Here is a 22,136-nt window from a genome sequence, read left to right on the forward strand (position 1 = left end):
TGTAAATAACATCCTATTAATCCTCTATTTTAAAACAAAACTTGGCATTTTCTGCAGGTCAGTTGGCTATCATACTTTTGTAATTGGAATGGTCTGCTACTCAAAAACCTGCCGTGGAGAAGATGCCCATAATGGAAAACAGCCACACACAAGCTGGCACATCCTTTCCCTCCTAACTGGGGACCTGGGGAATCTAGAACTGAAAAGACCTACTGTCCTCCCTGAGCTGAGCTGCAAATATCATATCTGTCTTCTACGTGTTATATTTTTATGCTCTTTTTCTTCAGTGAACTCGGGACTGCATGTTATCCTCACAACAACCCTGTGAGGTTGGTTTGGCCGAGAGAAAGCGAATGGCCCAGGGTTGGGCTTAGAAGCTGGAGTTCTAGCTCCGAATCTGACCCTGCAAGCCCTGGCCCACACCGGATCTCCATTCCTGCCGCCCACCCTCCCTCCTTCCAAGGACTGTTCCAGCCTCACCTGCGGGGGGTGACTCCTTGATGGCCACTGGCTGTTGCTGTGGCTCATGTACCAGCATCGGGGAGCTGAGATTACGCCGGAAGGCGGTTGTCTGCTGCAGGACAGAAACAAGAGAAAGGGGGTAAACTTCCCCTATCAAGTGGAAGCAGCTCCGCAACACAGAAGGAGTGGCATGGTACTGTGGATGCTTCTCCCTGAAGATTACCCAAAATCTGCCTCTCTTGTGCATTTAACCCTTGACACCATCGTGAAAGGTCGAGGTCAAGAACCTTTAATGGCATATATTCAAAAAACAGAACCACACACAGCATAGTAACCAAACATGAACTTACAATGACCAGGCAAAAATTGGATTAAGGGTGCTTTCTTATAACAATACTAAGAAGCCTAGCTATTTGCTCTAAAACAGCACCCAGAATGTTGTTCAAAAGAAACGCTGTCTTTCATTGATTGGCCCAGCCTTCAGAACCGGCCAAAAGAGGTAGCAGAAGCTTCAGCGGAACAAAACATGATGTATAGATTCCTCACTATTTAACCTGTACACACAGTCTTTCACGGTGCGGGATATTTGTATCTCTTCCTTGTCTCACAGCAGAAGGCAAGACGTTGCACCTAGCTAAAGTTAGTGTACGACACAGCTTAGGGTCAGGAAGTAAGAACAAATATTTGGCAATGCCCCAGGAGTCATATGAAATACCTAGGGAAATTGGCGAGCAGTATTTGCTAGCCTGGGCCATCAAGCCATGATACTCAAACCCATAAAGTTTGCTCATGATTGTCTTTAGGACTTTAGATAACATGGCTAGGGTGTCCACTGTTAGACCCAGGGCACAATAGTGAGAGGTGAGAACACTGGATGCAGATTTCTGAACAGTAGTCACCTCAAGGAGCCACTGGCTTCCCTTGCCCTCTGAATACAATTTGCAGGACTCTCCACAAATGGGGCTCATGCCTCTGCTCTTGTGAATTCTTCAATGTGCTACAGAGCTTAGGAAAACTAACTCACGTGAACTGGCCCAAGCAACACAAAGCCTGTGATGGCCTACACGCAAGGCAGCACGAAGCCACTGGGCACTTCCCGGTGGAGGTTGCTAGGCAACACAGAAGCTGCGGTCCTCTCTCCCCTGTTTTGATGGATGCTAAAGCAGGCATACATTGGCTTAGCTGCTTACTGTTTTGCCCGAACACTGCTGATGCGAAACTTCTTCTGAACACCACAGATGCACGCTAACTTTGCATGTCTTACAGCGCAGGCCTTGCTTCGAGTTTCCTGTGAAGTCAAACACATCAAATCTTTCATAGTGGCTGAGGCAGGGGTGGGAGGCAGAACAGTTCCAGGAGGAATGAGAGAAATAAAACAAAATAACTGAAAGAAAAAGCTGGTAGAAAGCAACAGGCTAAGGTTATGTTATCGACAGAGATAATGTTTTTCTCCCAAGCAGTCGTAAATTCAAGGGATGGCTTCATACTGAGTCGGTTTCCTGGGAAAAAAGAATACCAGAGGTTTGGGGTCTGGTGCAACATCTGTTTATTTGCAAACAGACAGTAATTATGAAGCCGCAGGCATGCCCTGAAGTCAGGGGTGGGAACATTTGTCAGTTTGAGTCTCTCTGGGTCTCTGCCTGCTTTAGATGCATCTGTGTTGCTTGAAACAGGAAGAGCCAGAGTTTACCGTGGAATCCTCAGAAACAAGTGGAGGCCCTGAGGAGGCTCCTCCGTCCCCATCACTGCTCTTAGAAGTTGCTGAACAGCGGCTTGCCAGAATCTGCTGGGTGGTCAGTTCTGCAACCTGGCAGCCGATGCTTCTGACAAAACAGCATCTATCTGCAGGGCTAGAAGAAAAACTCCAAGAGGCTAACTTGTAAAGGCACATCCGTTCCCTGCAAACGGAATGGTCCTTATTCAAGTCCAGTAACACCATAACAATCAACAAGATTTCCCAGGTATAAGTGTAACCCGTGGCACTGTTGTGCTTTATTTCTATTAAAGGGTATACTTCATGGCCAAGGGACAAACAGGTACTGAGCATGGGCAAATAGTAAAGTTGCTCACATATTACCAACTCCAAAAGCTCCATCCCCTCAGTGAATGTGGCCTGCAGCAGGAGAGGGAAGGCCCCGAATTTGACTGAGAGAACTGCTAATTTCTTTGCAAGCCCAAGAGAGAGAAAGATCTAGAACAACAGCAGCAGCTACTAAAGGGCATATGAGGAAGAAACAGCCCTGCACTTCAAGTTAACGTTTTGGATTTTCTCTTTATTTCGTAATACTGGGCACTGTTTGCTATTTGCCATTGTACTGAGTGCTGAAGGGCAGTGAAGGTCCAGTCTCTTTAAATTTTGCTATGTCCATCGCCATTATGGTTTAGTTTTGGTTCTAATTGTTAAGTCACTGGGTTTATGATAAATGTTTGCTACCTGATTTTTTTCTTTTTGAAGCAATTTCATATTTGTTTGCCAAGCCGCAAGGGTGTTTTAATTTATTGATTTGAATCCCCCACCCACCCCACAACTCTCCAATAGGCAAAGGGATCTATGTAGCCAGAGTTCTGGTGGGTTACATAAGAAGAAGAGTTGGATTTATATCCCCACTTTCTCTCCTGTAAGGAGACTCAAAGGGGCTTACAAACTCCTTTCCCCCCCTCACAACGAACACCCTGTGAGGTAGGTAGGGCTGAGAGAGCTCAGAAAAACTGTGACTAGCCCAAGGTCACCCAGCTGGCATGTATTGGAGTGCACAAGCTAATCTAGTACACCAAACAAGCCTCCACAGCTCAAGTGCCAGAGCAGGGAATCAAACCCGGTTCTCCAGATTAGAGTGCACCTGCTCTTAACCACTACACCACGCAGGGAAAAAATGGCAAACAGGAAACGACACCTTCCTGTGGCACATTGCTATTGCAAGTATCAACTTAATGAAGTTGCTTTAAAAATTGTATAGACATATTTCTATGATAGCACTGGTCCAGTTTAATCCAGAATACTCAGTTAGGCTGAGAGGGCTTCATCATCAAGTTACTGATTAAGAGTTAATAGATACTTTCAATGAATAGAATTCAGAATGCAAAACAGTATTGCATTGTGTGAATATAATAAAAGGCGTATGGCTAAAATGAAAAGGTCTGAACGTAAACAGTTTAAAGTAAATGCCAAATGGGGAATGTTTCCTATCAGGTTGCAAAAGCTTATATTTGCAGAGTTTGTTGGTCTTTAAGATGACGCAGGACATGAATCTTGTTCTACTAAAGACTAACATGGGTACCCACCAGAAACTATCTGTATGGCCTCTGAATCCTGCCACATCTCTGGCTTCTTATTGTCAACCAGCAATAAAGCGAAAGGTGTGGGTTCTCTTCACTAGAAATATTCCAAATGCCAAACTGTTTCCTTCCCGACCCCAACTTAAGCTACATCCACATATTATTGGATACTGCTCTACCATTGTAGCTAGGTTTGCCTGAGTGGACCAGAAAATCCAGTTGTGAATGAATGCTATCGTACGAGAACATCACAGCGCTCCAGGATGTGTGCATACAGCCCTGCATGGGTGGGTAGCTAAGTAGCCACGCAAAAGCATTGATGCTTAGATAGGTACCTAAATGTTTTTCACTGGGACATAACACAGTATTTGAAATTCAAGGGAGATCACCAACGGCAACAGCAGAGTCCAGGAAAGAAAGATGACAGGGTTTCAGGGCTGGGTGCAAAAGATTTGAATTTTTATGCTGGTCTATGACCATAATAAAGATTGATTGATTGAATTTTGGATCGGCACAAATGTTCTTTTGGCACTGCAAGTTGCACATTTTGTGTCTGGTTGCACATTTTAAAAAGTCTTCGTGTGGGTGGGTACATGTGGGTGGATCTAGAACTGGGATGCACCAGCCAAGAGAAGATGGTGAGAAAGCGATGGAAAGGGAGGGAGGGAGGGAGGGAGAGAGAGAGAGTGACTCCCCATGTATGGCTTACCTACAATGAGTTGGTGGCAGAGTTCACACGGGCTGTGTTTTTTAAAGACGTGCTCTTGGAAGCTGTGCGTTTTCATGGGCTTGAGGGGCACCAGAGGTTTGGGAGCTGTCCTGGGAGAATGGTCTGCCTCCGTGGGAGCAGGTGGGGGGGATGGGGGTGGTACAGAATCCGGGGGGCTGAGCAGCACATCAGAGGGAAGTTTGAACTCGCTGTTAGAACGCAGGAAAAAATTCTCAACGCTTTTGCTCCGCAGGATGGTTTTGAGTGACAGCGAGCGCTTGAACCTCTGTAACTATTGGAGGAGAGAAAAAGAGAAATAAGAGAAGCTGTATTATTCTTTTTAGTCCTTTATCTACTGCTGCTTTTAAAGGTTTTAACTGTTTTTATCTGTATACAATGGTTATCGTTTTGTACACCGCCCAGAGCCCCTAGGGGATGGGGCGGTCTAAAAATCTGAAAAATAAATAAATAAATAAATAAATAAATATTAACTGTAGATAAAATTAGGCACATTTAAATACAAAAGGTATAATTAAAAACATGCTGTATATGTCTACCCTAAGGGAATAAGAATCTAATTTTAAAAATTTCAACATAGCCAAATCTGTAGACATTTCCTGTAGGGAAGTTTGAAGCACAAACTTTGCCAGACTTCTCTGTGGGGTTACAGGATCACGTCCTTCCACACCCCAAATGCTGCGCTCCCCAGACTCCACCCTAAGTGTCCAGGAATTTCCCAAGCCAGAGCTGGCAAACCAAATTGGGAATCCCATAACAATCCTTCAAAATCAGCCTAGCTTATGCTACAGGTGTAATGTTTCCAGAAATTTTGAAATAGTTATTTTTTGAGCAGGGATTGAATTTGAGGAAAATTAAAATATATGAAATACTTACCTTATCAATTCTAAACACATTCTACTGCTTTGACAACATAAATGCACAAGCTGTGATTTAATTAGACTTACCAAATTGTATTATATGTCATTTTTAATGGGATTTAAACTTGTAAATGTTTAAATTGTTTTCTACAAGTAAAATTGAATATGCACCCAATACTAGAGAGCTGGAAACAGCTATATCCTACCCTACCTTAGAAGAAGAAGAAGAAGAGTTTGGATTTTTATCCCCCCTTTCTCTCCTGAAGGAGACTCAAAGGGGCTTACAATCTTCTTGCCCTTCCCCCCTCACAACAAACACCCTGTGAGGTAGGTGGGGCTGAGAGAGCTCTGAGAAGCTGTGACTCGCCCAAGGTCACCCAGCTGGCGTGTGTGGGAGTGTACAGGTTAATCTGAACTCCCCAGATAAGCCTCCACAGCTCAGGTGGCAGAGCTGGGAATCAAACCCGGTTCCTCCAGATTAGATACACGAGCTCTTAACCTCTTACGCCACTGCTGGATCTTATTTTTTGCCACTGAGAGGTAGGAAGAAATAAAAGACTAAATTTTTGAAGTAATCTAAGAAAGGAGAACAATTTGAACACAAACAGGCCCATTTAGTCACAATGGTGCACAACACACACACAGAAAGGGAGAATTACACTTTTGGATATACAGTTAAACTTTTATAACATGAAGAACAGGGAATGCTTCAGAAATGGAGACCCTTGGCTTCAGCCTGCCAAAGTCTAAACGAAGTAAATAAATAAATAATGCAGAAGATGGGGCAGATAACAGTTAAGTTGTAAGGTGGTGGCTGAAGATCTCCCGCTATTACAACTGATCTCAAGGCAACAGAGATCCGTTCACCTGGAGAAAATGGCTGCTTTGGAAGGTGGGACTCGGGCATTATACTCCACTGAGTTCCCCTCCCCAACCCCCACCCTCCTGAGGCTCCGCCCCCAGGTATTTCCCAACCAGAAACTGACAACTCTAGCTGGATGTATAGTAGGCAGGATATAATCTTCTCTTCCCACCTTATCTTTGCTGCATGCCACGGGGGCCATCAGAGAACCAAGAATTTTACAGAAATGCACCCACCTGGTATAGCAAAAAGTGGGAAATTTTCAGCCATATTTAAAAACGTGCACATGTGGGCCAACCTAGATGCACCACAGAAGATAGTGCCGTTTCGAGAGGGCAGCAGACACAGGCAGGGAAGGGGGGATGCTGATCTTTCCCCCAGTGGGCCATTTATCTACTAAAAACTGCCCCTGGGGAAAAAGCTGCTGGTGGAGGAAAATGATGAGAAAAGTACATTTCCAGGCAGACTCTTCCAGCCTGCTTCACTGCAGTTCTTACAAAGACAAGAAAATGCAGGCGAGAGGTATCAAGTCAGCACAGCCAGGGGGGTTTATGGCCCTGGAAGAAGTTCAGTGGCAGCTGATTGCTCATTTAACGACACAGTGGTCGCCATGTGTGGGCTCGGCTCTGGCTTGCTCACGAGTAGCCCTGGAGCGTCATTCTTTGATCTTCTTTATCTTTTGCTAGCAAGATTAGCAGGCAGTCTGCCCAACATAGGGCAAATGCTAGCCAGCCAAAGAGATTTGGAAAAGAATGGTTTTATTGCCAGTTGGTATAGAGGGCAGATGTCTAACTATGAACTGCAGAAGCCGTTTTTCAATACCTGCCCTGTAGGGAGACTTGGGCAGGTGGGCGGAGGGTTGCCATCTTTCAGGTGTGCCTGGAGATTTCCCACTATTACTATTGATCTCCAGACAAAGGCATTTGTTCCCTTGGAGAAAATGGCTGCTTTGGAGGGTGGAGCGTATAGAACCGAACCTTGATGAAGTTCCTCCCCTCCACAACTCCGCCTTCCCCAGACTCCACCCCTCAAATCTCCACCCAGAGTAAGCAACCCTCACCCGGCTAAAAATACTGCAAAAGGCAAGATCTTAACCTTGGAGCAGCTTAAATCCAACACCTGAAATCCAATCTAAATACAGCCAGCAACGTGCAAAGACTAAAGACAAGAGCCAGGAAGCAGCAGGTTAATCTCAACCATAAATTCGCACAGGCAAGGCTGCCAGGAGGGGTTACTGCACGGTGGCAGAGCACCTGCTCTGCATGAAGAAGGTGCTGGGTTCAATCTCCTGTTAAAATAATCAGGTGATGTGAAAGGCTTCTGCTTGGGAACCGGGCCCCAATAGAGTGGCTTTCTATGGCTCATTCTTCTCAGCCCAAGCCCCCTCCCGCATCTACACAGTGGGAATGATAATACTGGCCTACCTTATAGTGAAGATTACTGAGATAATAGATGGGAAGCCTGCTCAACAATCAATATACAATTAAATTGTCATAAGAAAGATCTGAGGGATAACATAAATGGTAAAGGTTTATATGCCATTGGGGACAGAATAGGAATATTATTTTTACGTACTTCCAAAAGACATTTAAGGCTTGCAAGAGAACTTCACGGGTATTTGTCCAAGCACCTTGTTCCCAAACCTGGTGCACAAATGGCTTTATTCAGGAACCTTGGAGACATAACTAAGATGGTAGCCAGGGATTGCTTGGGGCAAAGATATGGATGCTGGAAGAACTTAGGCTGATGTCAAGTCTACTTTTCTGGAAGGGGGCATTGTGTGGAAAGTTACTTTTGCTTTAGCAGGTGATTGGCTATCTCCAGTTTGTCCTTGAGAGTCTACTGCTGGGATGAGCCTCTTGTCCGAACCTTTCTATGTTTCTCTGTTCCCATGAGGGGGTTGGGATGTACCAACTATATTATCAACTGCTTGGCGCCTTTTTGCCAGCATCGTCTTTCCTTTGTTCCTTGAAGTCTGTCAATAAAATCCTTGAAAACTATCAAGTGGTTTGTTGTCTGATCCAGGGAGCTGACAGCTGATGACTCAAGTGATAAATTCAGATACTTGGCCACTGATGGGAGTTAAAGACAGAATATGCCATCCTTACAGCTGAGAATATTTCTCCAGTAGTTGCAATGTGATGCCCATAACATGGTTCCCACCCCAAAGGATCTAGGGTAATGTACTGTCGAAGGCTTTCATGGCCGGATTCAACTGGTTGTTGTGGGTTTTCTGGGCTCTCTGTGATACACCTCTGAAGATGCCAGCCCCAGATGCAGGCGAAACATTAGCAACAAGATCTACCAGACCACGGCCACACAGCCCTGAAAACCCTCCAGAACCAATCTAGGGTAAGTTTGGTAGTTAAAAGAAGAAGAAAAGTTGTTTTTTATATCCCACTTTTCTCTACCATAGAGTCTCAAAGTGGCATACAATCACCTACCCCCACCTCCCCCCTTGTGAGGCAGGTGGGGCTGAGAGAGTCCCGAGACTAGCCCAAAGTTGCCGATGAGGCTTCGTGTGGAGGAGTGCGAAGGAATCAAACCCAGTTCTCCAGATTACAGTTCGCTGCTCTTAACCGCTACACCATACTGACAAAGTTAGTTGAACACATGGCGAGTCACACTCTTGGTCTATCAAGGTCAGCAGTGTCCATTCTGACTGGCAGTAGCTCTTTTTGGTCCTCAGATCTCCTGAATCTTTTAAACTAGAGATGCCAGCAGTGGCGTAGCGCCAACATAGCGCAAGACGCCATGGGTGGAGCAACGGAGGGGGTGTGGCCGGGCTGCAGAGGCAGTGTGGCGTTCCAGGCGGGGGTGGCGTAGCAGCAGGGGTGGAGGGTACATGTGTGCCCTGGGCCCAGTTCACCCTCACTCCATCTCTGGATGCCAGTGACTGAATTTAGGACCATTTACGTGCAAAACAGATGCTATCGAACCACAGTAACAACCCTGAATTTGCAGCTGTTGATGACTTAGGCATTCTTATGCTGTTCTCTCTGGGGACGATGCAAGATTTGTAGCAGTGCTATCTGCTTAGAAGTGTGAATTTGCTTCCACTATGCTGTTTATGTATTTGTCAATAGAGCTACTATAGCAAAGGCCCCTTTTATCTGTAGTGCTCTTTCACGCAAAGGAGACTAAAGCTGGGATCGCGGTCTCTGCAGCTTCTCACAAATCAGGGGAGAGCTTTAGATGGAATCGGTGCGACTGCCACAAACTAAAACTGCACTTGTAATTCTGAAAACACTTTGAGAGCTTTACTGCTGTCACCGTTCTTTGAGACAGGTCGGTATTATTTATTCTACAGGCTGGGAACAGAGGCCAAAAAGACAGGGCTAATGCCTGGCTGGACAAGGAATGTGCAGCCAGAGCAGGCCTTGAATCCCGGCCAACCTTTCCCTCCATGGCGCCCAAAGACACTTATTATCATTGATTACTCAGCAGTGCCATTTTTTCTTGCAAAAGAAGTGGGTCAATATGGGCGAGCTTAGCCATTGTCAGTTGGAAGGAGAAGGATCGGGATTCAAGAAACACTAGAATTAAACAGAAGCTGAGCAGTGGCATTCCCAGAAGAGTTTGTTTCTATCCCTGGCTTTTCTCTGCCTTTAAGGAGTCTCAAAGCAGCTTAAAAACACTTTTCCTCCTGCCCCCCCCGCCCCCGCTACGACTGGTACTTTGTGAGGCGGGTTGGGGCTGAGAGAGTTCTGAGAGGACTGTGTCTGGCCCAAGGTCATCCAGCAAGCTTCAGTGGCATAGTGGCTAAGAGCAGGTGTACTCTAATCTAGAGGAACCGAGTTTGATTCCCAGCTCTGCCGCTTGAGCTGTGGAGGCTTATCTGGGGAATTCAGATTAGCCTGTACACTCCAACACACACCAGCTGAGTGACCTTGGGCTAGTCACAGTTCTTCGGAGCTCTCTCAGCCCCACCTACCTCACATGGTGTTCATTGTGAGGGAGGAAGGGAAAGGAGTTTATAAGCCCCTTTGAGGCTCCTTACAAGAGAGAAAGGGGGGGATATAAATCCAACTCTTCCTCTTCTCTCCATGTGGATGAGTAGGGAAAAAAGCCTGGTTCACCAGATTAGAGGCCCCCGGCTCATGTTGAGTGGACACTCAACCCTGGTTCTCCAGATTAGAACCTCCTGCTCATGTGGAGAATCGGAGAATCAAACTGGTTTACCAGATTGGAGTCCGCCACTCTCAACCATTACACCACACTGGCTTTTAGGGACATGAAATGTCTGGATTCATAGAAATCCGAAGTGGCTGAGAGATGTTGTTTATTGGCAGGGACGTCTCTGCCTTCACGGATATTCCCACTGTGCCTCAGAGTCGGACACCAGAAGGCCTGGTGAGGCAGAGATGCCCCAGAAGGTATGCTCCATCGCTGACCACCTGCCATGCCTTCAGAACAAAGCCATGACGTGGTCTGACAGATGGCGAGAGCTCCACGTGGCACCCTGAGGGAAGAAGCACCCAACAGTGCAAAGAGACTGAAATTGGATTCTGGAAGAGACCTTCAGTGGCACCAGGCTCCACCCCTGTCCTTCTAAAGCTCCAGCTGTCATACTGCCCTACACAACTCAGCTCTTTTTGGAACAATACACAAACCTTGCAAAATTTATCCCACAGGTAAGTGAGGTGAATTTATCATACTTAAGTTGACTTGGAGCTCTGAAGGAAGTCTCTGTGGAGGGGTGAGTTATGGTGTGCTCCGCTCTCCAAAACTGCCATTTCCTCCCAAGGAAATGATCTCTGCCGTCTAGAGATCAGCTGTAATTCCAGGAGGTCTCCAGGCCTCTCCTGAGTTAGGTACAATCTGTCCTACTACAGGCTTACACACAAACCTTCTTAACTCCCTGAGTGAAAGGTTCCTGCCTTCTGATCCTGACTGCCTGAGAGGAGGAGAAAATGGTCTGTATGTGCTGAGAGACATCCCAATTTTTACAACGCCACTGCACATCCCAGTTGAGGCCTGCCTTTCAAAGCTGATTCTGAGTGCTTAACTCTAGAGCAGTGATGGTGAGCCTTTTCGAGACCGAGTGCCCAAACTGCAGCCCAAAACCCACTCATTTATCGCAAAGTGCCAACAGGGCAATTTAACCTGAATACTGAGGTTTTAGTTTAGAAAAAATGGTTGGCTCGGGAGTAAGCTTGGTGGTAGTTGTTGGCTTTGCTTTGAAGCACCCGTGCAACTCTTCGAACGGGTGAATCACGACCCTAGGAGGGTTTACTCAGAAGCAAGCCACGTTGCCAGCAACCGAGCTTACTCCCAGGTAAAGGATCACACTTTAGTTCTTTGCATGAAAATCAGTGGAGTTTAACAGCACTTAACAGGGTTACCTATACTGCTTCCCCAAAACTAGGTCTTAGGTTTAATGCCAAGAATCGAGCCCAGCGGCCCAGGCATACCTAGATGTGTGTGTGTGGGGGGGTGATTTCCCCCCCACATGATGAACCCTGCTTGTGCGTACCCACAGAGAGGGCTCTGATTGCCGCCTCTGGCACCCGTGCCATAGGTTCGCCATCACTGCTCCAGAGCATCGATGGTGTACAAAGGCTCTCTTTGGTCCTTTAAGAAAGGAACTTGAATAAAATTTTGGACAAATCGGAAACCTATGATAGACTGCATAAATAAAGAAGAAAAATGAGTCAGTGGCTTGTGGCTTAATGAACTTGTATAAATAAGATTCAGTGGAGAAAAGTGTGACGTTTATCAGTTCATCAATAATGCCTGTAAAGATTTTACTTATGTCAAAAAAGAGCAAAAGGTATATTTTTCAGAATTAATACTCGACACGGACAAAATTGGCATCCCTTATGATAAACTCTTACTTATATTTTCTGTATCTACCAGTGTTGTTAAACTGTTTTAGGTAAGAATAAACTTGTTTGAACAAGACAGTGTACAAGAGAACCTTATGCCACTAACTCTACAGCATGCCCCTCCCTTTAGGACTAGTCCCACTGGCAGAGGCTGAGTGATATCAAATGTCAAAATCTTAAGTGCAAAGTTAAGGCTGCAAAGTCTTGCAGACCAGCTCCAACTAAAGTTGCTAACCTCCAGGCGGCACCTGGAGATCGCCTGTCTTTACAGTTGATCTTCTGACAATAGAGATCAATTCTCCTTGGAAAAAAATGACTGCTTTGGAGGGTGGACTCTATGGCGCCCCGATGGTCATGGACTACAATTCCCAACAGCCCCTGCCAGCATGGCCAATTGGCCATGCTGGCAGGGGCTGATGGAAATCGTAGTCCATGAACATCTGGGGCGCCAGAGTTGGACACCCCTGCTCTATGGCATTAAACCCTGCTGAGGTCCCTCCCGTCCCCAAACCCCACCCACCCCAGGTTCCACCTCCAAAATCTCCAGGTATTTCCCAACTGAATGCCCAGTTCTCGGGAAGGAGTCCTTGCCCTAAGCAGTGGTGGCGAACCTTTGGCACTCCAGATGTTATGGACTACAATTCCCATCAGCCCCTACCAGCAAGTAGTCCATAACATCTGGAGTTCCAAAGGTTCCCCACCACGGCTATAAGGGGAAATGGGCAAGACACACAGCCGGGATTTGAAGTGCAGAGGAAAACAAAGAGGTGCAAAGTGAAGAGAGGCAGGAAATGCATGTGCATGCGCACCCTGCCTGCCTGCCTGCGTTTTCACAGAAGCTGGCTTTTTGTTGCATCAGTGGAGAACCCAGCTGGCTCAGCAGGCTCAGCTTAAAAGCCTTCAGCCCCAGTTGCTGCTGCTGAGTTGCAAACGCTGGGGGGGAGGGAGCGGGAGAAGAAGAAAGAGAAATTTCCACACTCTGGATCCGGCTGGCTAATGGAAGTCTCAATACCTTTAAAGGTCAGGGATGCTGCTGGCTAATTCAAAGGGAGGAAGCTTGCAAAAGAAGGCTGGTGGGAGCCACTCCAGGCCCAGGTGGGGCTCTGATGGTTGCTGATGCAGGGACCTGAAAAGTCCCCAGTTTGTTAACGCAGCAAATGCTCCATGTCTGTTGTTTAGTTCCAGCTGCTGCACAAAGCCCTGGCCAAAGCACAAGCAAGCGACATTCAGTTGGCAAGGCCAAGGCTGAAGGGAATGTGTTCCCATCAATCAGCGTTTACTACAATCATAGACCAGCACAAGGTAAATAAGATACTTATAAATAAAAGGAAAAATATATTAAAATTGTAAGCACATGTTTGAAAGAAAAGATTGCTCGGCAGTGCGCATATAGCAAGGAGAAGCCTACTGTCCACACAACGCGTGAGCAAAGGATGGAACTCTCTGCCACAAGATGTAATAGGAGGCACCAGCTTAGAAAGGATCCATTAAATCCACAGGAGCTGGATCTATCAAAAGCTGTTTGCCAGGATCACTGAACGCGGTTAACCTTCATAAACCTTGAAAAGGCCTCGCACAGGGAGCGTGATGCTGAGATCCAGATGTTGGGAGGGAGGCACAGAGCAGGGGGGCCTCCCCCAAGCATCCGGCTGGTCATCTCCTGGGCCGTGGCGGCTGGGACTGAGCCAGACCCCTGTGGTGCACCAGCACCCTCTTCATTCTGCTGCCCTGAACAGATGGCTGGTTGGCTTGGCCTGAACCCAGTCCTGCGGGAAAGGCATGGAAGTAAATTGCCAGCTGACCGGGGGGGGGGGGGGGGATCCCTTGTCTCTTTCAGCAGAGATGGGCAGTTGAAGCCTTTCACGGCGTGGAGCTACATAATTCCACCTGACAACTGCTGCAGATGAAACCGATACTAAAGGAAGGGCCAGGGGGACCGGTTTAATAGTTGGCAACTCTACACGGAGGGATCGGGTGGGGAAAGTGTTGCTTGCTGGGTTTTTGAAAACCCAGCTGCCGTTAAGGATATTCAAGGCAGGTGTACAACAGGTGCAGACAATAGAAATTACACCAAGGCATACTTTAACTCACTAAGTGAGTATATCTTAACCAATAATACACAAAATATAATTTTGTCTTAGGCTGAATCCGCATGGGCCAAAAACAGCAGTGTGAAAACGGTGTAAAAAGGTTTAAAATGGTGTAAAAGGGTTTATACTGTTTTCACACCATTTTCACACCGCTGTTTTTGGCTCATGCGGAATCAGCCTTTGTTTCCTGGTAACAACTCCAAATGTCTTCAAAATAATCCAACAGGTAAGCAGTCATTTGGCTATAAAACCTCCAGATTTGGTTTTATTTCGGTAGTCCTTTTTCAAGCCAATATTATGCATATGGGATTTTTCTCTCCCCTCTTGGAGCTGTCACATCAGATACTGAAGCCTTTAGTTAGAGGACCGCATTAAGAAGAGCTTTTTGAGTTAAATTTGGAATGAATTTTGGAGAAACAAGTTTACTCCTAGAGGGGAGAGAAAAACCTTGTGTGTATGATATTGGCTTCCTAGGAGAAGCAATATAGGCAAGCATCAGCCACAGAGTGGAACCCAAGCATGAGAGCAGGCGTGGAAGCAAGCAAGCTCTTATTTTGGTCAATGGCTGTATGTTTTCCACCACAGGGACTAGAACACTGGTTTTTGTTTTCCAAAAAAGGGAAACACAAGTTCCCAGGATTTGGCAAGATACCGCATCTGACACAGAACTGTGGGCAACGGACAGATTCCAGGCCGGGAATAATAGGAAGAAACCAAGATTTTCCTGCCTTGGAGAGAAAAAGGCATTGGCATATTTCTGTCCGAAGGAGGTGGATCTATTCTTTTGCCTGTGATGGCCCACATTAGGTTCTCTGAAGTGATGCTCAAGAGAACAGCTTCCAGGTTCTTGCTGGAGCCTTTGGAACAGAAGGCAATGCCACTTCTCCCTTTTTTCACCCTGCCAGGATGCTGCTATAAAACCTAATATTTCTTGACGTGAGGCTCCAGCCCCTTGGAGTTATTTTTAACCCAACTGCTATGAAAACAGCTTGGCAAATGGAAGTCTCATCAGCAACTCTCAGCTCCCAGCCTTTCCAAAAAAATCTCCTCCCCCATATTTATGAAACCACAGATGATGTTGGACTTCCTACAGCTCCCCCACAAAACCCACCCCACAAACACACACACACCAGTTGTATCTCCCACACAGGTCTTGAACCCAGATTCACGAGCTGACAATTTTGGGGTCCTCTTTTTCTCCCATCGGTACAACAGCCAAATCTTGTCACTTTTTCCTTGGTGTGTTCCAGATTCACATCTCTCTGTTTGTATCGGGTACTGAAATCCAGTACCTTTTGCCAGGGCCGGAGTGAGGGAGAACTGCGCCCAGGGAATGCACATGCTCTGTGCCCCTGCCACGCCCCCACCCACCCCCACCCCAGCGTGTGCCTGGGGCAAGACGCCCCCCTGTCCCCTGGGCGCTATGCGTCTGCCTTTTGCCCTGTGCTGGATTCCCTGCTGTCCTTTCTGCATCGTTTCTGTCCCTACAGAGTATCTTTATCAAACTTTATAGCAACTTCAAGCCACTAGTCCTTAATATTGAAACCTCTTTGCTACTTTGCCTCTTATGCTAACTGCTCTCTCTCTCTCATACACACACACACACACACACACAACTTTTGTGCAATGCCTCATGGCTTTCTCTATGAATTTCCTGCCAGTCTTCACATTACTTCCCCCCCTTATCTTTCTCTCCTCACCTGTTCAAATGGCGCTCTTGACTCAACAAAAGCCGAAGCACTTTACCACAATCTCTTCCTTGCATGTTTGCCTCTAGGGACTCACCCCGGCTTGAAACCCACACTTTCCAAAAACATTTGGTTTTGCTAACTCCCCCCTCTCTCTCCCTTCCCCTCCCACATCTTTATCCTCCCCTCCCTCACCAGCCTCTGCTCTCTCCCCTGACTGATGTTCTGCTTTCAGTGAAATCCCCAGATAATGCCTGTGGCCAGCCCCCCAAGCACGTTCCACGGTAATAAAGCAGCCCCACACCCAGCAATTCCTCCAGGTTGAACTCAAGGAGGTTGACAGGGGCCAGGTGATCCAAGACGATCCCTTTCGGAAAAGAATTATGTCCACGCCAAACAGAGGAAGCGGAGCCAATGAAGTGCGGTGTTCTTCCATTGTGTACACTTCAAGGAGGCACGATCAAAGTCTATCCATCCAATCCCTGAAAAGTTCCCAGGCCAGTCCGAGAAGGCACGGCTTGACTGGCCTCTTTCTGACGCGAACCCCCAAAGCTCAAGCCAAGTAGCAAAATTCTGTCTACTGTAAAGCCAGCAGATCGCAAGTCTCCAAAGAGGCTCCCTGAAGCCCCCGCCTCGTGTCTTTTTTTTTGGGGGGGGGGAGTTTTTAATTCTCTAATGTTAACATTCTTGCTGCCTATGGCTACAGCTCATCCAGCTATTGTTGGGGGTTTTTTTTGCTTGTTGGTCAAACACCGTAACTGTAAACTGAATAAAGGAGCCAGAAGGGAGAGAGAGGCACATCTTGTCCCCCTTCCTTCAAAATTTTGTGACAACAGGGATAGGAAAGTTCAAACATGTGCAGGAAGCTCCTCAGATAAGGTTGGCAGGTCTGGGTTTGGAAATACCTGCAGATTTGGGGAGTGGAGCCAGAGGGGAAGGAGAAGGCAGGAATCTCAGCAGAGTACGATGCTTTTGAATCCATCCTACCCTCCAAGGTACGTACCCCTGCAGAGTACGATGCTTTTGAATCCATCCTACCCTCTCTCACCTGGCGATCAGCTGCAATTCCAAGAGATCTCCAAGCCCCACCTAAAGGCTCAGAACTGAATGAAAAGCAGTTTTAGCAGGCTCCAGTTTGGAGCCCATGAGTGTGGAGGGGTGTCTGTTCACCCCCACCTTTGTCTTGCAACAACAACAACAAAACTCTCTTGGAATAATACTTTTGTCATGCTACAAAATGCAGAGTCCCACTTCACAGCGGTGGCTCCGCCGTCTTCTCAAAGCTGGGGTTCTCTACGGGCCATCGCATTTCTCCAGCACCTCTGAAAAGCTTTCGGGTAGGGATGCAATGGTTATGTGAATTCCAGCAGCCGGTGAAATCTGGCATGTCACAAGTGTATTTTGGACAATTTCTTCAGCATTGCCTGGGACCCATGACGTAACTCCACCTTCAGGGTGGGTGCCATTCAGTGAGAACCATTTTTAAAAGTGGAGCTTTCATCATGGGTCAGATTTCAATCCCGTTTCCTGTGGGTGTTTGGTGTTTCTGACGGAGGAAGGGGGAGGCGGCTGGAGGGACTCAGGAGTCCAGCTGCCCCAGCATAAAGCAGCTCCTAATTTTTTTTCTGCAACGCCCCCTTCGAAAAGCAGACTGCAATGACTCAAGTAGCTCCAATGGCAGTTTTTGGTTCAGCAAGGGCAACGGATGGTATCATTCCACCCACTAGGCTGCACAGCCACTGTAGTATACCACCTTCTTCCAGTCCAATGGATGTAGCAAACTGCCCTGAATGCAGTCTCTTCCTCTGCTTTATCTCACTAGGACAGGATTAGGGGGTGCAAAGTTGAGGGTCACAACTCAATGGACAAGCTTCGGCTTTGCAGAGGTCCCCCAGTTCAATCCTAGGCATGTCCACTTACAGATCAGGTGGTGGGTGATATGAAAGTCCTCCAGTCTGAGTAGGAAATATTGATTTTGATGGCCATGAGACAGCACCATGTGTGTGTTCCTGTGAGTGGGGGACAGGTAGCCTGTTGGTCCATTGGCAGCTATCTCCCTCGGTTTCCAATTGCCATGTAAATTTTACACAGAACATCAGAAGCGGCAGGTTCAGGGAAGGGAAACTAGAAGCTCATGAGTTCTCTCCTCTTCCAGGATCCAGCAGATACAAGAAGTCACAAGGGTATCTTTGGGGTCTCCACAAGCAGTGAGGACTAGAAATGTCAATACATTTCTAGTCCACATGGTTTGTGGAGGAGGCTACAGAGCCTGTCTTTTTGTCAAAACCCCCCAAACCCACTCCTTTCTAAGGCACTGGGAGAAATTACGGCAGCAAAACTACACAGAAGAACAAGCAATTGCATAAGGTAAGTAATGGCTTGATTCATTCTGACTGCAGAAATATATTCACAAAGTCCAGGATTTTCCAGCTTGAAGATGCCCAATGCCTACAGCTCTCAATTTATCAAAGGTTACACAGGGCATCCATACTTATGTTCAGCATATGGTCTACTAAGTCTCCTAGTTCCTTTTCAACAGTGGCATCTGCAAAAAGGATCTAGAAGTTTTAGGATGTTGACAAGTGTCTAGAGGACGGCAAAAAAGATGGAAGGGGATCTGGAGGCCAAGTTCTATGAGGAAAGGAGCTGGGGATGCTTAGCCTGAGAGGAGACAACAGAGAGGTGATGTGAGATTAAATGGCAGGGTTGCCAACTCTAGGTTGGGAAATATCTGGAGATTTTCAAGGTAGATGGAGCCTGAGGAGGGCGGGGTTTGGGGAAGAGACTTTAATGGAGTAGAAAGCCACAGATTCCACCTGCCAAACTGGACATTTTCTCCAGGTAAACTGAACTTTGTCACCTGGAGATGAGTGGTAATAGAAGATCTCCAGCAACTACCTGGAGATTGGCAACCTACTAGATGGTCATATGACATCTGCCGATTCCGTGAACTTAGGCAGATTGGCGGGGGGGGAGGAAAGGATGGGTCAGTGCTCGGCTCTCATGGCCCTTTCTTACAGGCCCAGGATAATGCCAATCACCATTTTCCTCCTGGCTTCCTGTGAACATAGGGCAGAGGTCACCGAGGGAGCAGGGAGAGGGGAGGTCATTGTGAATTGCTATGTTGTGCAAGGAGTTGGACTAGATGATCCCTGAGGTGTCCCTCCAGCTGTATGTTTATAGGGACCATGGCTGTGCAGAGGTTCACAGACAGGCCATCTACTTCCAAGCCTAAGACTTTATCTTTACTGGCTCTTACGCTGTTCAACTTGTTCTGGGCTCTGCCTTTTCAAACCTTTCAGACACAGCTCATATTAAGCTTTTAGGGCTCCACCCTTTGGAATCTATTCTGAGCGCAAAAATTCCTCCCAGCAATACATACAGTAATTTTTTTTCAATAGCAGAGGATTTGCAGTCCTGCAGAAAGGCTTTGGGTTCAAATCCTGAAATTTCCTGTTAAAGGGTTTGGGGTAACCATGCGAAGAGTGTCCTCTCCACAACATCCTAAGAGCAACCATTGCCAGATGGAATAGGCAGAATTGGACTGGATGGATGGACCAGTGGTCTAGTTCATTCTAAGGCAGCAGCCTTGGCATCTCTGAGCATAAACAAAGTACACATCCATCAAGCTTTTCAGACCCCAAAGGGCACATCCGACAAGCTTTTCAAAGCCCAACTGCTTTGGGGGTTTAAAGGTTGCCACTTTGAGATCTATGGCTGGAAGAGTGAGGGGAAGAACACCTTCACCGTCTGATTCTTTGTATTGCTTAAGGGACTGTGGTGAAAGCTACAAAGAGGTTTCTGCTTCTGTATCATAGACATGTAGGACCTTGATGCTTTTTGACTGCCAAGGCACCTTGACCTTAAATCTGATCCAGGAAGACAGAGGATCAGAGGCTTTGGCTGTCTCTCTGCCCCCTACCCACCACATAAAAAAGCTTTTAAAAAAAATAAAGGAAGCCAGGGGAAGCCTTGACAACTTTTAGCCAGGCATGAAAAACACGTTTCCTGAGCAGCTGCCTCCTCAAAGAGAAAGAACCACGGAAATCGGTTCCATCGCCCTAGCTGAGCTGCATTGCTTCTTGGATGCTGTGTCCTGCTTCCTTTTCCACGCTGGCTGCACGCTTGGCCACCCTGTCCTGCAAAACTCCCTTAGAAGGAGTTGCAATTAGAACCCAGGCCAGACTGCCTGAAGGAAAGGTCTTAAAAAGGGAAAAATATGATTTAGACAGCGGGTCAGGAAGGGCATCTAACAAAGGAAGGCAGAATCTAACAGACAGTACTTTGGGGGCAGGCAGGCCCATTTTATACTCTCCTATCACCTCTACTGGCCAGAAATGCTGACTGGCTTCTTGTACATTTTCCTATTAAAAGGTGGCCTTTCGTTGGGCCCTAATTTGTCTTTTGGGGAGACAGGAGATTACACATATACTAAAGCTCCTCTGATCTCAGCCCTTAACCTAGGAATGTAACAGTGCCGTCTTAAAAGTCCTTCAAGGGACTTCAATGGAGTAATGCTGCTTTGGACAACACTAAATCTTATTATGTGCATTTGTGTGTGTATATGAGAGAGACGCAACTCGGCTCTGTTGCATAATACATGAACCCAAAATGCCAGCGCGCTGCTTGCGTTTCGACCCTGTCACAACCGTCGATCTAGACTGAACACGTTGCTGAGTGTTTGTAGCTATTCCATAATAAGTACAACTAGATCCCATGGGAGACTGAGTGTTCTGTTAGTACTATTTCTCTGAAGAGAAAAAAAATGACAAAGAGAGACAAAAAGCCAGCCAGAATTCAAAAGGCATCAGCGTTTGAGCAAACAAATGCTGATGGTCACATTGTGAAAGCCTCACACCTCCAAACCCAATGCAAGACCAAACAAACGAAAGCAGAGTCCACAGACTGCCTCCCCAAACAGACTTGCCTTTCCTTCAGACAACCGGTGACAACTCTCATATATCTGAAAGCCTTTGGCAGGCTTAACTTTGGATGGCTTTCAAATTGGAGTCCTTGTTTTGAATGTGTCATATTTTAATTAATGGCTCTGTTTTTTGGAATTGCTTTTAATTTTTGCAAACTACCTTTGGTGCCAATAAAGCAGCGAGAGAGGAGCCTTCAAAGGCATCTTAAATGGGGGTGGGGGTGGAGGTAATGATTTTAGATTTTTCCGCTCCAAGGCCCCTTCCACACATGCAGAATAATGGACTTTCAATCCACTTCCAATGCAATTTGCAGCTGGATTTTACTGTGCGGAATAGCAAAATGCACTGGCAAACAATTGTTAAAGTGGGCTGGAAGCGCCTTATTCTGCATGTGCGGAAGGGGCCCAAGTTGGGAAATTCCTGGAGATTTGGAAGTGGAGGTGGGAATGGGAAGGACTTGAGCTGGGTATAACACCTACAGGATGCCTCGGAGGGTGGGCTTTAGGGAGGGGAGGGACCTTGCCATAAAGTCCACGTTTCAAAGCAGCCATTTTCAGCAGAAGTGGAAGGAAGAAACAAATGAAAGAATAAATAAATAAGCAAACAAGCAAGTTATGTACTCTGGACAGCAATTGTAAATTCAGACAATCTCCAGCCATCACTGACAACCAGGGCCGGAGTGAGGGGGAACTGTGCCCAGGGCCGCGAACGCCCCCGCCACACCCCAGAAAGCCCCACCACACCCCCACACTGGTGCGCACAGTGCATTGTGCAACTCCCCGCGTCCCTTTGACGCTACGCCACTGCTGACAACCCTAGCCCCCAGCAAGCCATCCATGTGATTAAAAGATACGTAGGCTGTGAGCACCACTGATGAAACCCAAAAGACAGGGTGTGGTATAACCAACTACAAGAATCACCACAACTTTATGGCTTCAATTTACGAACCGTTTGTAAAGTGCAAAGCACTATTTTAACCAAGTGCTTAGTGAAAGGTGCCTAACACATAAACAAATGGATTACAGGTACATGGCGATTCTTGTAGTTTAGCTGCGAGCACCGTAGAGGCAAGAGAGCATCAGAAAGACCCATGGGAGTGCACAGTGGCGAGAAATGATCCTGCAGAAGTCCCAGATGAATGAATGCGAGCATGCGTGGGAACCGTAGTGTATTTGCACTATAAAAACATGAATTGGACAGATAAAAATAATATAAAATGCCACAACCTGAATGTTCACTGAGCAGCCAAATTAGCTGAGGAGTCCACTAAAATGACAGCTCTTCTTTCATTCAGCAGGGCCTTCCAAGGAAATTATGCCTGGATTTTCCACCTCGGGCACTGAGGCACATGAAGCCAGTGATGAGCCCAGAACATCATAACAATTTTGTGCCATCAAGTTAGGACTGACATACCCCTC

General features: G+C 46.8%; 1 protein-coding gene across 2 annotated transcripts in view; it reads right to left on the bottom strand.

The window, feature by feature from the left end:
* The window catches only part of STAC2 (SH3 and cysteine rich domain 2), a 42,892-nt gene that overhangs the window by 14,030 nt on the left and 6,726 nt on the right, over positions 1-22,136 (bottom strand). For both annotated transcript variants that reach the window (XM_048517417.1, XM_048517416.1), the window contains exons 2-4: positions 4,448-4,739; positions 1,653-1,750; positions 481-574 (exon numbers count right to left, since the gene is read on the bottom strand). In XM_048517417.1, the coding sequence (XP_048373374.1) occupies positions 481-574; positions 1,653-1,750; positions 4,448-4,739 (484 nt within the window). The remainder of the gene's footprint in view (positions 1-480; positions 575-1,652; positions 1,751-4,447; positions 4,740-22,136) is intronic.

This window comes from Sphaerodactylus townsendi, linkage group LG15 (genome assembly GCF_021028975.2).
Source record: "Sphaerodactylus townsendi isolate TG3544 linkage group LG15, MPM_Stown_v2.3, whole genome shotgun sequence".
NCBI lineage: Eukaryota > Metazoa > Chordata > Lepidosauria > Squamata > Sphaerodactylidae > Sphaerodactylus > Sphaerodactylus townsendi.